Below are 16,155 nucleotides of genomic sequence, written 5' to 3' on the forward strand. Positions count from 1 at the left end.
TCGAGACAGAGTTTCTCTGTATAATAGTTCAGGCTGTCCTGGAACTAGCTCGTGTAGACCAGGCTAGCCTCAAACTCACTGAGCTCCGCCTGCCTCTGCCTCTGCCTCCTGAGTGCCAGGATTAAAGTCGTGTGTCACCACCACATCTGCTCATGTGATACCTCAGACATCATTTCTTTGCATTTAGAACATTGAAAATCCTCGACAAGACACTGGAAAGTTGACTTAGCAGTTCAGGGTGCTTGTTGCTCTAGCATGAAAACCAAGTTTGGATCACAGGAACTATATTAGGCATCTCACAAACACCTGCAGCTCAGCTCCAAAGAGTCTGATGCCCTCTTCTGACTTCTGTGGGCACACACAAGTGCACATGCATTCACAGAGACACAGATATATAAAAAAGAACAGAAGAACTTGTATGAGCTGTTCTGAAATGTAGTTGTTGTTGAGCATAGTTTCCTTACTGTGCTGTAGAACGGGGGTTTGTTCCTCCCTCTAGCTGCACTCCTGTGCCTGTTAACCATCAGAAATATTTACAGAACACCTGCTGTGCCGGCTTCTGTCTGGGCACTAAGATCACAGTGGGCGAACACAGTGGGCAGGGCATTTTCCTGTCGGACAGCTTACTCTAGTGAGTTGAGACAGACAGCAGATGCAGTGACTAACGAGTTAATTAAATCTATGGAAGCTGATAGATGCTGTCAAACAGAAATGGGGACTGCAGGGTGTTAGAGAGGTTGAAGTATCAGATTAATGTGACTAAGAAGGTAACCTTTGAGGAAGAAGGCAAAAATTGGGCAGTGTATGTAGGGGGTGGCTTGGTTGGTATACAGGTGCTTGCCACCAAGTCTGACAACCTGAGTTCTGTCCCCAGGACCCACATGGTAGAAGGAGAGAACTCCTGTGGGAGTTACACACACATGCGCGCGCATCCAAAATAAATATAATAAAAATATTAATAACCAGGTTGGAGAGATGAATCAGAGGATAAGAGCATTGTCTACTCTTTCAGAGGTCCTGAGTTCAATCCCCAGCAATCACGTGGTGGCTCACAACCATATATAATGAGATCTGGTGCCCTCTTCTGGCTCCCACTCATACACCCAGACAGAACACTGTATACATAATAAATAAAATCTTTTTTTTTAAAGGACAGTTTGTTTTTAAAAATGTTAAAAGCCAAAAGAACAGAAAAACACTTTAGTTCCTGAGGCTGAAGTATGCCTGATGAGTTAAAGAAACAATAAGAAGACATTTGTGGCTGGAAAACAGTTAAGATGGAACTTTATTAGCAGACAGTTCAGAGTTTATGATGGGAGAGGGGGCATAGAGGCAGTAAATAGATCAAAGGTCATCTTTTCCTAGTAAAAAGGTTTATTATTTCTGTGCATGAATATGAGTGTGCCTTAGTGTGTACATGTGCCTGTGCATGAATGTACAAAGAGAACATCAGTTCAGTTCTACACATGTGCCTGCCTTGGGGGGTATGCGAGTTGGATTCCCTGGACCTGGAGTTGTGAATGTCGATGTGCATGCTGGGAACTCAGAGCTAGAGTTTTTGAATGGTTGGGAGCCACCTGACATTGGTGTTGGCATCTGAATTCAGGTCATGGAAGAGCAGCAAGCATTCTTAATACTGAGCCATGTCTCCAATCCAATCCCTCATCAAGAGTTTTTTTGGGGGGCTGGAGAGATGGCTCAGAGGTTAAGAGCACTGGCTGCTCTTCCAGAGGTCCGGAGTTCAACTCCCAGCAACCACATGGTGGCTCACAACCATCTGTACTGAGATCTGGCGCCCTCCTCTGGCGTGTAAGCATACATCGAGGCAGAATGTTGTATACATAGTAAATAAATAAATCTTTAAAAAAAATAAATAAATAAGAGGGTTTTTTTTTTTGGGGGGGGTGTTGGTTTTTCTAGACAGGGTTTTTCTGTGTAGCCCTGGTTGTCCTGAAACTCACTCTGTAGCAAACTCAAGAGTCAGCCTGCCTCTGCCTCCCGAGTGCTGGGATTAAAGGCACGTGCCACTACAACTTGGCTCATCGAGAGTCCTTTTTTTTAAAAAAAAAAAAATTATTTTTATTTTATGAACATTAGTGTTTTGCTTGCAAATATGTCTATGTGAGGGTGTTTGGTCTGTAACTTGAGTTACAGACAGTTGTGAGCTGCCATGTGGGTGTGGGAATTGAACCCAGGTCCTTTGGAAGAGCTGTTGGTGCTCTTAACCTTGGAGCCATTTCTCCAGCCACTCCCTCATCATGACTCTTAATAGGCACTTTAAGGACTTTAGATTTTGTTTTGTTTTTGAGACAGTCTCTTGTGTAACTGAGACTGCCCTCAAACTTATCTTTTTTTTTTTTTTTTGTTTTGTTTTGTTTTGTTTTTGTTTTTCAAGACAGGGTTTCTCTGTGGTTTTGGAGCCTGTCCTGGAACTAGCTCTTGTAGACCAGGCTGGTCTCGAACTCACAGAGATCCGCCTGCCTCTGCCTCCCCGAGTGCTGGGATTAAAGGCGTGCGCCACCACCGCCGGCCCTCAAACTTATCTCATAGCTGAGGATGACTTTGAATTCCTGATCCTCCTGCATCCAGGTCCTGAGTGCTAAGATCGCAATCATATGCCACTTTGACCAATTTTAGCAGTGCTGGGGATTGAACCCCAGGTCTTGTGAATTCTAGGCAAGCCCTCCGTGAATTGAGCCATATCCCCAGCCCAGAACTTTTATGCTAAGAGCCATTTAGCAAAGGAGGGATAGTATCTGATTTATGATAGTATGGAGTACATGTGTCTGACTGAATGTGTGCTAGCTCGTGTTTGTTTGAGACAGTCTTACATAGCCCTTGCTAGCCTTAATGATCTTGAACTGGTCTTCTGCCTTTGCCTTCCAAGTGCTAGGATCACTGCTGTGTGACTGTGATAGAATCTTGGATATTGTGAATGCTAGACAAGCATTCTACAAACTCAGCTATAGGAGCTGGAGAGAGGGCTCGGCAGTTAAGAGAGAGAGGACATGGATTTGGTTCCCAACACTCACATGGTAGCTCATAGCTATCAATAATAACTCCAGTTCCAGGGGATCCAACATCTTGTCTTCTGTGAGCACCAAGCACACATGTGGTGCATATACATACATGCAGATAAATACACATATAGAATAAAATAAATCTAACAAAATGAGCTATATTACTTGCTTCTGATTTAAGTTTTTAAAAGGTTCTTCTGGTTGCTGTAGAAACAAGGACACCAGTTAGCTAGATGGCTGGTGTAATCTGTTGTCAAATGTTAATGGCATGGGTCAGCTTGTGGAGAGAGGTGATTCAAAGTAATCTTGTGTTTTCTAGGCAGATCCCACCAGATAGTTGTTTTAATTAGTATTGTTATATAGCCCAATCTGGCCCTGAACTCACCGTGTAGCCCAGGCTGGCCTCAAACTTCTGTCAGTCTTCTTGTTTCAGCTTCCTGAAAGCTGAGTGTAAGTCACGACATCTGGCCAACAAGATTTACTCATTACTTATATCTTATTGGTAGGTATTCATTGAAAGTAGTGATGGGTTTCTTAAGAACCTTTTCATACAGGGAGATCTCATGTTTTTGGATGGATTCAATATGGGGCAAGAGTTGTCTCAATGACTTTGATTTTTGCCTTAGCAACTATAAGGAGTTAGTGGTTACTGGTGAAGAAGGTTGCAAGTAGAGCAGGTTTTGAAGGGTAGATGAGAAATTTAGTCTTGAAGCCAGGTACAGTGGCGTACACTTTTATTTTCAACACTCAGGAGGCAGAGGCAGGCAGATTCCTGTGAGTTCAAGGCCAGCCTGGTCTACAGAACAAGTTCCAGGACAGCCAGAGCTTTACACAGAGAAATCATAAAAAAGAAAAATAAATTTAATTTGAATATGTTAAATTTTGGGGTGTCTTGTTTTTTAAAATACCTTGAGCTACATAGAATTCACAGGTGTAAGTCCCTCATTTGCAGTTGTTTTAATGTATTCCGTGCATTATTTAAATCACCATTGGACCTGGAAAGTTAAGATGTGAGGACTGAATTTGCAGCCAGCCAGGGCTATGTATCAGCAACAAAAAACATGTTTAATATATTCTAGACATAATAATTAAGTGCTCTTAGCCCCTGAGCTCTTTTGCCTCTGAGGTCTTTTGCTAGCCCATCATGCCTTAAACTTTTCTCTTTTAATTTTATGTGTATGAGTGTTTTACTTGCATGTATGTATGAGAACATCTGTCCCTGGGACCTGCAGAGGTCAGGAGAGGGTGTCAGATTCCCTGGACTGTAGGTATGGTGGTTGTGAACCATCATGTTGGTGCTGGGAACTGAATCTGGTTTTTGGTTTTTTTTTTTTTGCAAGAACAAGTGTCCTTAATCCCAAAGCCATCACTCCAGCCTCTTATTTTTTTTCTTTTTGAGAACGTCATACATCACTCCCACCCCTTCCTTTCATCTAAGTTCCTCCCCTCTCCAAATTCATAGCCTCTGATTATTGTGTGTGTTTGTGCATGTGTACATGTATATACACTTACTGACTCAGTTAGTATTGTTCCTATGTCTAGGGCGGACATCCCATTTGGGATCTCATCCATGAGGGAAACTAATTTTTCTTGTCTCAGTAGCCATTGACCACCTGTAGCTTTATCTAGGGTAGGGAACCTAGGGAAATTTTGATGTCCAAGTTAGCATACTGACTGTTGTCATGCTGATCTTGTTCAGGCAACCATTTTTTTGAGGTTTTATTGGTTTATTTTCCCTGGCATTCCTAAGGTACACAATTTAGCTATAGGTGTCCTATGCCTCTGGCTCTTAAATCTTTTACCCTCTCTTTCATGATAATCCATGAACCTCAGGTGTCGAAGTTGTGTGGTAGATGTGTTGGTTGGGCAACCTACAGCTTCTTATCTTCTGTGTTTTACCAGTTGTAGGTGTCTGTTGCTGAAAGAAGCGTTACTGATGAAGGGTGAGAAGACCGTCTGAGCCAGTGTTCAGAATGCCTCCAGTTACTTACTTACTTATTGTGTGTGTGTGTGTGTGTGTGCATGCTGCACTGTGTATTTGTGTTGCACGTATGAGTGCACTCATGCTAGGCATTTATCTGGAGGTTAGAGGACAACTTGCAGGATTTGACTCTTTCCTTCCATCACATGGGTCCCAGGGTTAGAACTGAACTGTCATCAGGCTTTGCGCATCTGCTGAGCCACCTTGCTCCCTCTTTATTTTTATTTTTTTGTACTTTTATAGCACTAGGAATTGAACACAAGACCTAGCAACATGTGGGGCAAACTGCTGTTGCTTCCTTCTGTCTTTTGGTTTTGAGACGAGGAATTAATGTATGTAGCTCATGTTAGTAAAAAAAAGCTGTTAGTATTTCCTCTGCCTTGGCTTCCCTAGTACTGGGATTACAAATGTGCACCATTGTATCCGGCTCAACTAACTTGTGTGTGTGCATATTCATATGAATGGGTGTACTAGGTAGCCTTCATCCAGAGAGCATCCATGGTGGTGTTTATTTGATTTATTTTTTAAGATTTATTCTTTTAGTTTTTGTGTTTGAGTTCTTTGCCTCCATGTCTGTATGTCTACTCTGTGCTTGATGTGCCCACAGAAGTCAGAGCTTCTGGAACTGGAGTCACATATTGTGAACCACCCTGTAGGTGCCAGAAATCAAGTCCTCTGCAAGAGCAACACTGCCCTTAACTGCTGAGGACCCCCAGTCTTTTTTTTTTTTTTTTTTAAATAGACAGGATCTCTCACTTGTCAGGGCTTACCCCTACACAGCTGCAGCTGGCTCCTGAATGCCTTAAGCTGCATTTTGTCCTCAGGACCTTCTGTTTAACATATGTTGAATCAATTTTGCTTCTTAAAACCTATGCAAAATCTGGTTAGAAAAAACTTGGAAAACTGCAGTATTCTGATCGAGAATTTTCATTTGGCATTATCCCTTTGGAGGCTTAATTAAAATGTTCTGGGGACATGGAAATCAACTTGCTAAGGTGTAAGAACCATAAAGAAGCCCTGAATAGAAGGGAAATGGTCCTTAATATTATTAGTAGGTTGACAGACCAGCTCTAGAGGCTACCTCCAGGTTTTGAAGAAAAACTTCACAGTGTAGCGAAATTGAACTTAAGGTTTTTCTATCTGAGTGGTACAGAATAAATTTATACATATGTTGTTTGGGTCATGTTCTTTATTTTTGTCTCTTTTCTTTTGTTCTCTAATTTTTTTCTAAGTTTTAATTCTTTTTAGTTTTTTGTTTCATTTTTTTGTTCTAATTTTCTCCTGTTTCTTTGTTCACCTAGCTTAAATACATTTTTAAGAGATTTGTTTATTTATTATGTATACAGTGTTCTGTCTGTATGCTTGCTGGCCAGAAGAGGGCACCAGATCTCATTATAGACAGTTGTGAGCCACCATGTGGTTGCTGGGAATTGAACTCAGGAACTTCGGAAGAGCAGGCAGCGCTCTTAACCGCTGAGCTCCTTGACATGATTTTTTAGGTTGCTTTGTGTTAATAACGTTGGTTAGACTTCCGTAACTCTGACTTTGTGCATATCTATAAAGTTTTTAATTTACAGAATTTATTTACAAAAACAGTCTCGTTTGAACTTGCTCTGAGGTAAAAATGAGCTAATTATGTGTAGTTTGAATAAAAAGAACAAAGCAGGTTTTTAAGTGTCTTCCAGGCCTTTTGGGTCAATAGATGTAGTGATGAAGCATATCCTAATATATTTTCTATATATCAAAATTATAATGTTTAATGAAAAGTCATCTTCCTGATTGAGATGCGAACATGAGATTACACATACATATCATATGAAATTATACACCACAGTACAGGTATTGGAGACACCATAGCTGCTTTAGCAAATGTGTAATTGCAGACAAGGAGCAACAGTTTCCAGAGTCGGTGATCCCTTAGGCCCTGCCTAGACAGGAATCTTCTCCATCAGAGAATCATTCGTTGGGTTGACATCTGAACATTAGTTGTCACCTGCCGTAACTCCTCCCACAGCCTCCGATAGAGATGAATCCACTCTGGTTGGAAACGGCTGAAATCATCCCTGAGGTGCCACTGTATTTTCCATGAATCTGCGTGAACACCCACAACCACACTCACTGGCCTTGGCCTGGTACTGGATTGTCTTGCCAGCGAGCCCTGGAGAGCCTCCTTCTCCCATTGCTGTACTTTTACCAACTGAACAATCTCCCAAATTTAGGTTTTTTTTTATAATGTGTGAAATCTCAAGTTGTCAGTTTATTTTGCCAAAAAGCATAAAATGCTTCCATTGATATAATTACTATTTTACAGACTGTTAGAGTTAGAAGCACATTATCTCAGAGCAAAAAATTTCCAAACTATTAAATTATTTGAAATTTGTCTGTCGAGACAGTGTTTCTGTGTAGCTTTGGAGCCTGTCCTGGAACAGTGGATCAGTTTGAGACAAGGGCTTTAAGATTAGCCTGGGCAAGTAAAATCCTGATAGCAGTCAAGGGAAGAGCATGTGAACTCACACAATGTCTCAGAGGACCAACTAGGTTATAGACTTCTAGAACTAGGGATGGGACTCAAGCCCATCAGCGTGTGCCATACCCTAGGTGCAATCTCTAGAGTTGAATAAAATAAAATAATTTATTTCTATTTATTATTAGATTTAAATAATTTATATTTCTCATCTTAGGTTTCTCAGACTATAGTTTGCACCATATGCATGAGCATAAGAGTGCATAAAATACAGTAAAGTAGTGACAAAAATAGTACTGAAGATTCATGATCATAAATTTCCCAAAATACGGTGTTGTTAAGAATGTCATTTTTGCCCCTTATTTTATTTGTATGGGTGATTTTCTTACATGTATGTCTATGCATCCTATTTGAGGAATGTGTATGGAGACCAGGAAAAAGTTTCCAGAGCCCTAAGAACTGGAGCTCCTAACTTCGGAGGAGTCTCTACAACCCAAGAATGCCATCTCCTAAAAAAATTATTTATTTATTATGTATACAGTGTTCTGCCAACATATGTCTGCACACCATTAGAGGGCACCAGATCTCATAGATGATTTCCAGCCACCATATGATTGCTGGAAATTGAGATCAGGACCTCTAGAATAGCATCCAGTATGAGTCATCTCTCCAGTCCAAGAATGGCTTTTTATTTATTTTTATTTTTTAGTGTTTTTGGAGACAGGATTTCTCCATCACTTTGGAGTCTGTCCTGGAACAAGCTCTTGTGTAGACCAGGCTGGCCTCAAAAAAACTCACAGAAACCCACCCCTGCCTCCTGAGTGCTGGGATTAAAGGTGTGTGCCAGGATTAAAGATGTGTGCCACCACTGCCCAACTAGCACTTCACTTTAAAAATGGCATTCTTGGACTGGAGAGATGGCTCAGAGATTAAGAGCACTGACTGCTCTTCTGGAGGTCCTGTGTTTAATTCCCAGCAACCATATCATGGCTCATGCCCATCTGTAATGAGATCCAGTTCCCAGAACACTGTGTACATAATAAATAAAATAAATCTTTTAAAAAATGGCATTCAGGTGGGCGGTGGTGGCTCAAGCCTTTAAATCAGCACTCGGAAGGCAGAGGATCGCTGTGAGTTCTAGTCTACAGCGTGAGTTCCAGAACAGCCAGGGCTGTTACTTAAAGAACCTTGTCTCAAATAAACAAACAAGTAAGGTGCTACCAAATTATTGTTAAATCTACTTTTATGCTGTGAAACTTTAATTACCATTAATAAATGTTTCCTGAACTCCCTTGAGGGTTGGAGAGTAGGATATTCGGCATTTTCAATACTTATTTGACCGTGGAGTCAGTCCCTCAGGATTTAGTTAAGAATAGCCTCCGGGGGCTGGAGAGATGGCTCAGCAGTTAAGAGCATTGCCTTGTCTTCCAAAAGTCCTGAGTTCAATTCCCAGCAACCACATGGTGGCTCACAACCATCCGTAATGAGGTCTGGTGCCCTCTTCTGGCCTGAAGGCATAGACACAGACAGAATATTGCATACATAATAAATAAATGTTTAAAAAAAAAAAAGAATAGCCTCCGGCTCCTGATGCTTGTGTCTCCACTTTCTAAGTGGATTACAGGTGTATACCACCTGCCCGGTGAATCCACTTCTTTAAGTGATTGTTGTTTCAGAGCACATATGTTGGGAAACTTGGTTACACAGAAATTTCTAGGATACCCTAATGGCAGAGCACAAAGTAACTGTATCTGTGTGCACGGCTCCAGAAATGGGAAGCAGGTGAAAGAAGGCATCCTGTGAGCATGTATCAGAGAGTCAGAGGTACACACAGCATCAAATTACGGTGAAAGAGTTGCTTCCTGTGTGTGTATTTCTGAGGCAGGGTCCTAATGTAGCCAAGGCCGTCCTAAAGCTTTGTTTGGTTTTTGTGTTGAGAAAGGGTCTCAACTAACCTAGAACTCACTATTTATACAGGCTAGTTTTGAACTCACAATGATCCCCCTGATCTGCATCAGCCAGTGCTGAGATGACAGGTATGCAGTGCCAAATCCCTGAATTTAATATATCATCAGTGATCATATTCTAGGCCATCTAATAAAAACCTGAGTTTGTAAAAATATAGCAGCAAACATAGACTATCATTGCAAAATACATTATCTGCTGGGACTGGAGTGATGGCTCAGCAGCTAAGAGCCCGTGGTGTTCCTTCAGAGGACACACCATCCACATGGCCTCAGAACTCTCTGTAACTTCAGTTCTGGGAATCTCACACCCTCTTCTGGCCTTGAGCACAGTACACACACATGTAACACATACATATATACATACATACATGTAAAACACCCATACACAGAAAATAAAAATAATTTAAAAAAGAATTACATTTAAGATTAGTCATTAGCTGTTGTAGGCTTTGCATCTGACTTTAGTCTTTGCCTGAAGCACCTTTGTAGTTACTATGTGTACTGTACGTGGCTGCATTGGATTTCAGTATACTTGGCCACATTTAAGTAGTTCTTTCAGAACCATTTGTTTGGTCAGCACTTCAAAATAGCTAAACTTTATTTAAGTGGAGGCAGAAGAATTCAGGGTCATTCCTGGCTTTGTAGTAAATTGGGACAACCTAAATGAGCCTGTGTCTCCAAAAAGGAAAAACAAAAGGGAAGAAAAAGTAGACGGAACTTCTAATTTTTCTCTTGGCTAATTTAGGAAAGATTGCCTCAATCATGGTATCTTCCCTTCTTTCTTGTTAGGTCCTTTTTCTGTGAGATATGAAGAGGGTGCTGGGAATTGAACCCAGGGCACTGTAATCCTGGGCAAAGGCTCTACACAGAGATACATGTCCATCACTCTTGAAGGTGAAAAGCTGATCACAATAGAGAGGAGTGAGTTAGGGGAGTTTCCCAGGCTGGGTGGCAAGGATAGGATTTGTAGTGAAAGTGAGATTTGGGATAGATGACATTAAGAAAGAAGCTTGGTGTGGTGGCAGGGGCAGGTGGATGTCCCCATAGACTGTCAGTTAAGGAAGACAATTCAGGGGCTGGAGAGATGGCTCAGAGGTTAAGCGCATTGCCTGCTCTTCCAAAGGTCCTGAGTTCAATTCCCAGCAACCACATGGTGGCTCACAACCATCCATAGTGAGATCTGGTGCCTTCTTCTGGCCTGCAGACACACATATAGGCAGAAAACAGCATATATAATAAATAAATAAAGAAACAAGAGACGGAGAAATACCTAGAAGTATTTAGAAAGCGGAACTTGGCAGTTGAATGTTGTGGTTATAATTTAGAGGAACATTTAGAAGATGAGTTCTCTACATCTTTGGTGGCTGGGAATTTGGAAATAACAGATAACGAGAGCAGGTTTGAACTACATGGCTTTGGCGTCTGTAGGTCGCCAGGAGAAAAAAAAAAAGAATTTTGCTGGGATTTTGATGGGCTGTTCTGTCTCTTTATCTTTGTAAAGATACTTGTTTTTCCATTTCTTTATTAGTATTTCTCTATGACCCATATTTCTGTTTAATTGGATGTTTTGCCTGCATGTATGTCTATCTATGTACCATGTTAGTGTCTACAGAAACCAGATTAGGGCATCAGATCCCCTTGGTCTGTGTGAGCTGCTGTGTGGGTGCTGGGAATCTAATTCTGGTCCTCTGGAAGAACAGCCAATCGCTTAACCAAGGAACCATCTCTCCTGCCCTCACTTAACCTCTTTTTCTTTTTAAATATTTGCTTATTTATTTACTGCGTGTGTGTAAGTGCCTGAATATGTATATACCACGTGCCAGCACTATTCAAAGTGTGGTTGTAAGAGATCTGTTGTAGTCACAAGCAGTCGTGAACCTTGGTCTTCTAAAGAGGAGCACTTGCCCTTAGATGCTGAACCAGCATAGACATAAAATAGTAATATTATCATGCTAAAATTTGCCCAGTTGTTCTGCTACCAGGCTAACAGCTTTATTTTGATATTGCCACATTTAAATCAGCAATCCAGTGGTTGGGAATGTAGCTCATTTGATAGTGCTTGCTTAGGGTGCTTCACATTTGATCCCCAGCTCCTCATGGGCGGGCGGGGGGGGGGGGTACACACCTGTAATTCCAGTGTGAGGGAGATTCATATTAGAGAGGCAGGAGGTTTAGCTCAAGGTCATCTTTAAATAATATATTGAGGCCTGTTTGGAGACCATATGAGACTCTATTTCAAGCAAAATGAATAACCCTCATTTTTATTATTATTAAGCCCTTTCAACTTCTCCATAGTGATTTGGGGAAAAAAAATCCTATCAAACATTTCTATTCCCTAGTGACTAAGCATTCAAATAATATGAGCCTGTAGGGGCCATTCTTTTTCAAATCACCATACCTTGTCTCAAAAGAAAAAGGCGGGAGGGAGAGAGAGAACAGAAAAGAAGGGGATGGTACACATGTATGGTGCATGTGCATACATACAGGCCAAAAAACATTTTTTCCCCCCAACACAGGGTTTCTCTGTAGCTTTGGAGCCTGCCCTAGAACTCACTCTGTAGACCAGGTTGGCCTCAAACTCACCTGTCTCTGCCTCTCAAGTGCTGGGATTAAAGGCGTGCACATCACTGCCTGGCTTAATAAATCTAATTTTTTTGTTTGTTTTCGAGACAGTTTCTCTGTGTAGCTTTGGAACCTGTCCCACAACTCGCTCTGTAGACCAGGCTGCCCTGGAACTCAGAGAGATCCGCCTGCCTGTGCCTCCTGAGTGCTGGGATTAAAAGTGTGCGCCACCCACTGCCACTCAGCTAATCTAATTTTTTAAAAATAGCAAAGAATGGTACAGTAAAAGCATTCATTTAGACTAATCCTAATTTTGGACTTTTTTGAATGCATGTTCTAGAAAACTAAATTAGGTAGAGAAGAGAAAATGAGGGATTTAGTAATAGTAACTTAAATAATTATCAAATACTCTCAAATTAATAGAAATAAGTGAATCCTAAAAGAGACCGAGGAGTTGGAAAATGAACTGATGTCTGATGAAATTGTGAACCAGTGTAATGGGAGTAGGAGATTATCTGAAGAGAAAGCAATATGGGGGAGATCTAGGAAGTTACTGAATTTGAGATTGAAGAACCCGTGGAACTGTAGAAACACAGATCATCTATGTGAATATTGGAATTGGAATTGCCCAGCATGTAACAGTGAACCTTAGGTAGGCTGAGCCTTGGAAAAGCTTAACCTTTATGTATATATGAAGTCAAATTATCCCCAGAACACTCAGAAAATTAAAATAACCGGCAAATGGGAAGACTTGGACTTTTAGGTGTTAATGTGAGTGGTGTTTAGATTGGCTGATTTAGGGATTTGTGTATAATACACTATTAAACATTATTTACACGATTGATATATGATTAGAATTCAGTGTTGTGCTTGGTATTTTTGTAGCAAGTTGAGTTTATTCAATTCTCTGTCTCTGTCTCTCTCTCTTTGTGTCTTCACAAATAATTGGAGAAACAATTTTGTCTTAGTGTCTCTAAAGCCACTAAAGGATTTTTTTTCTTTTAGTGCCAAACATCTACAGAGTGAGGTGGTCTACTTGAAGAGTAACTTGAGCAGAAATTTAACCTCAAATGGTTTAGGGTTTTAGTACATTTGATAAGTTAACCCATTAGTTAATTGTTTATTTGTTATTCCATTCATGTAATTAGTCCATATGAAAACAGTTAACTGAGGCTGGAGATTAGAGGTTAGGAGCACTGACTGCTTTGATCCCTCTTCTGGTCTCCGTGGGCATTGCATGGTTTGTGATATACCTACAAGCAGGCAAAACACTTATAAGCTTAAGATAATGAAATGTAATTTAAAAAGTTAGCTGTTTGCAAACAATATATTTGGAACAACTTTCACTAAGTATAAAAACTTTTTTATTGTCTTTCATCTCCAGCTACATATCCCCACCGTTTGAATCTCTTTTATCTTGCCAATGATGTCATACAGAATTGTAAGAGGAAAAATGCAATCATATTCCGTGAATCATTTGCTGATGTGCTTCCCGAAGCAGCTGCTCTAGTGAAGTAAGTAAATCTTTACTGTTCTTTGGGATTTAAGAAAATTAAAAATTTTTCTTTTCTTTCCTACTTATAAGGAAGAACTTGAATAATTGTGCATATTTCAAGATCCAAATAAAATATTTTGTTCATGGTCAGGAGTAGTGGCACTTTCTTTAACCCCAGCATCTGGGGAGCAGATTCAGCCAGATTTTGAGGCCATTGGGGCTACTCAGTGAGACCTTGTCTAAAAAAGGCAAAAAAAAAAAAAAAAAAACAAAGGGGGGAATCCAATTCTTCATCTCTCTCTCTGTACTCATTTGTAATTTAATTTTTAGTGTTCTTCAACTTACAGATTTTTTTTAAAAAAAGATTTATTTATTTATTATGTATACAATATTCTGTCTGCGTGTATTCCTGCAGACCAGAAGAGGGCACCAGACCTCATTACGGATGGTTGTGAGCCACCATGTGGTTGCTGGGAATTGAACTCAGGACCTTTGGAAGAGCAGGCAATGCTCTTAACTGCTGAGCCATCTCTCCAGCCCCCCAGATTTTTTTTTTAAATAATGAAAGAATCTCAGCCTAAAAATAGGAGAAAGCCGGGTATTGCTGGTGCACGCCTTTAATCCTTATACTCAGGAGGCAGAGGCAGGTGGATCTCTGTAAATTCAAGGCCAGCCTGGTCTACAGAGCACAGAGCAAGTTCCAGGACAGGTGCCAAAGTTACACAGAAAAACCCTGTCTCCAAAAACCAAACAAAACGTGTGTGTGTGTGTGTGTGTGTGTGTGTAGAGAAAATGGAAGTATCATTTGTTTGTTCCAGTTAATAACCCCCTAGAAAATATCAGAGTTAGTGTTTTATAAAAATTTTGTTTTAAAAGGCATAGTCTTGCTACATATATACTCTAGCCTAGCTTTTAACTGGAGATCAGCATCCTAGTTGCTGATCTTATAGGCATATATATGTATGTATATTTTGCTTGCATGTACGGCGGTATGTGATCAGGCTGAAATCCTCTTAGAACATGTGTTGTAGTGTGGAGCTGATTAATGCTTATTTTTCAGTAAACTTTATTTTTTTATTTTTATTTATTTATTTTTTAAAAACCAACAACTTTATTTCATGCACATTGGTATAACGATGTCAGATTCTCTTGAACTGGAGCTACAGACAGCTGTGAGCTGCCATGTGGGTGCTGGGAATTGAACCCGGTCCTCTAGAGGAGCAGTCAGTGCTCTTAACCACTGAGCCATCTCACCAGCCCCTTCAGTAAACTTTAAAAGGAAGACAAACCCAGTATTTCTTTCCTAGTAAAATTATTTTGGGTTTCGTGTTCTGTTTTGTTTTGGTGCTAAGGATGGAAGCCAGGACCTTCTGTATGGACACTTGGTAAGCCCGTGCTCTGTCACTCTGCTTCTTCTCAGTTCTTAGCTTTGTTAAAGTGTATATGTGTATATGAATGCTGTGTGTGCACGTGCGTGCGCATGCGTGTGTACACATACACACCCCTAGTGCTATTAGAGGCCAGAAGAGGTCACCAGATCCTCTCAGACTGGAATTACAGACTGTTGTAAGCTCCATGTGGGTGAAAAGAACCAAACCAGGTCCTTTGCAAGAGCAATAAGTGCTTTAAACTACTTAGTCTTCTCTCCAGCACTGTTTGTTTTGTTTTTGATTTATCTTCACATTTATGTATTTATGTATGTGTGTACATATGCCACAGTGTGCATGTGGCGGTCAGAGGACAACTTTCAGGAGTTAATTCTTCATTTCACCCTGTGGGTCCCAGTCATCATCCTTGCTCTCCCTTGTTATTTTTTTTCTTTTTTTTCTTTTTAAGACTTATTTATTAATTATGTATACAGGGTTCTTCCTGTATGTATGCCTTCAGGCCAGAGGAGGGCACCAGATCTCATTACAGATGGTTGTGAGCCACCATGTGGTTGCTGGGAATTGAACTCAAGACCTTTGGAAGAGCAGCCAGTGCTCTTAACCTCTGAGCCATATCTCTTTTTTAAGGTGTGTTTCTCACTGTAATTAACATGACTTCAAACTCATGATTCTTCTGCCTCAGCCTCCCATATGCCGGGGTTATAAAGACTACCCCACGATAATGCCATCGACTTTTGCTTTTTTGAACAATCTCTTTCTTTAAAAAAATTGTTTTTTTTCTTTTGGTGGGAGGTTGTTTTCTTGTTTTGCTTTTTTTTTTTTTAAGATTTATTTATTATATATACAACATTCTGCCTCCATATCTACCCGCACACCAGAAGAGGGCGCCAGATCTCATTACAAATGGTTGTGAGCCACCATGTGGTTGCTGGGAATTGAACTCAGGACCTCTGGAAGAGCAGCCAGTGCTCTTAACCACTGAGCCGTCTCTCCAGCCCCTTGTTTTGCTTTTTTAAAGGCAGGGTTTCTTTGTGTAGCCCTGATTGTTCTGGGAATCACTATGTGGACTAAGCTGGCCTCAAATTCACGGAGAACCACCTGCCTTTCCCCCCAGTGCTGGGGTTAAAGGTGTGGGTTTCCAATACCTGGCTTAAATTTCTTTCTTTCTTTCTTTTTTTTAAAAAATATTTATTTATTTATTACGTATACAATATTCTGTCTGTATGCCTGAAGGCCAGAAGAGGGCACCAGACCTCCTTACAGCTGGTTGTGACCCCA

The 16,155-nt window shown here is 40.7% G+C and overlaps 1 protein-coding gene across 8 annotated transcripts in view; it reads left to right on the top strand.

Moving 5' to 3' along the window:
• Positions 1–16,155, top strand: part of Rprd2 (regulation of nuclear pre-mRNA domain containing 2) — a 73,357-nt gene that overhangs the window by 24,607 nt on the left and 32,595 nt on the right. For all 8 annotated transcript variants that reach the window (XR_007589090.1, XR_007589089.1, XM_050124725.1 and 5 more), the window contains exon 2: positions 13,379–13,508. Coding sequence is in view for 6 of the 8 variants with exons in the window: in XM_050124725.1 (XP_049980682.1) it covers positions 13,379–13,508 (130 nt within the window). In the remaining 2 variants the exon portion in view is untranslated. The remainder of the gene's footprint in view (positions 1–13,378; positions 13,509–16,155) is intronic.

Source organism: Alexandromys fortis, unplaced genomic scaffold (genome assembly GCF_014885135.2).
Source record: "Alexandromys fortis isolate MF-2015 unplaced genomic scaffold, M_Fortis_MF-2015_v1.1 scaffold_218, whole genome shotgun sequence".
Lineage (NCBI taxonomy): Eukaryota > Metazoa > Chordata > Mammalia > Rodentia > Cricetidae > Alexandromys > Alexandromys fortis.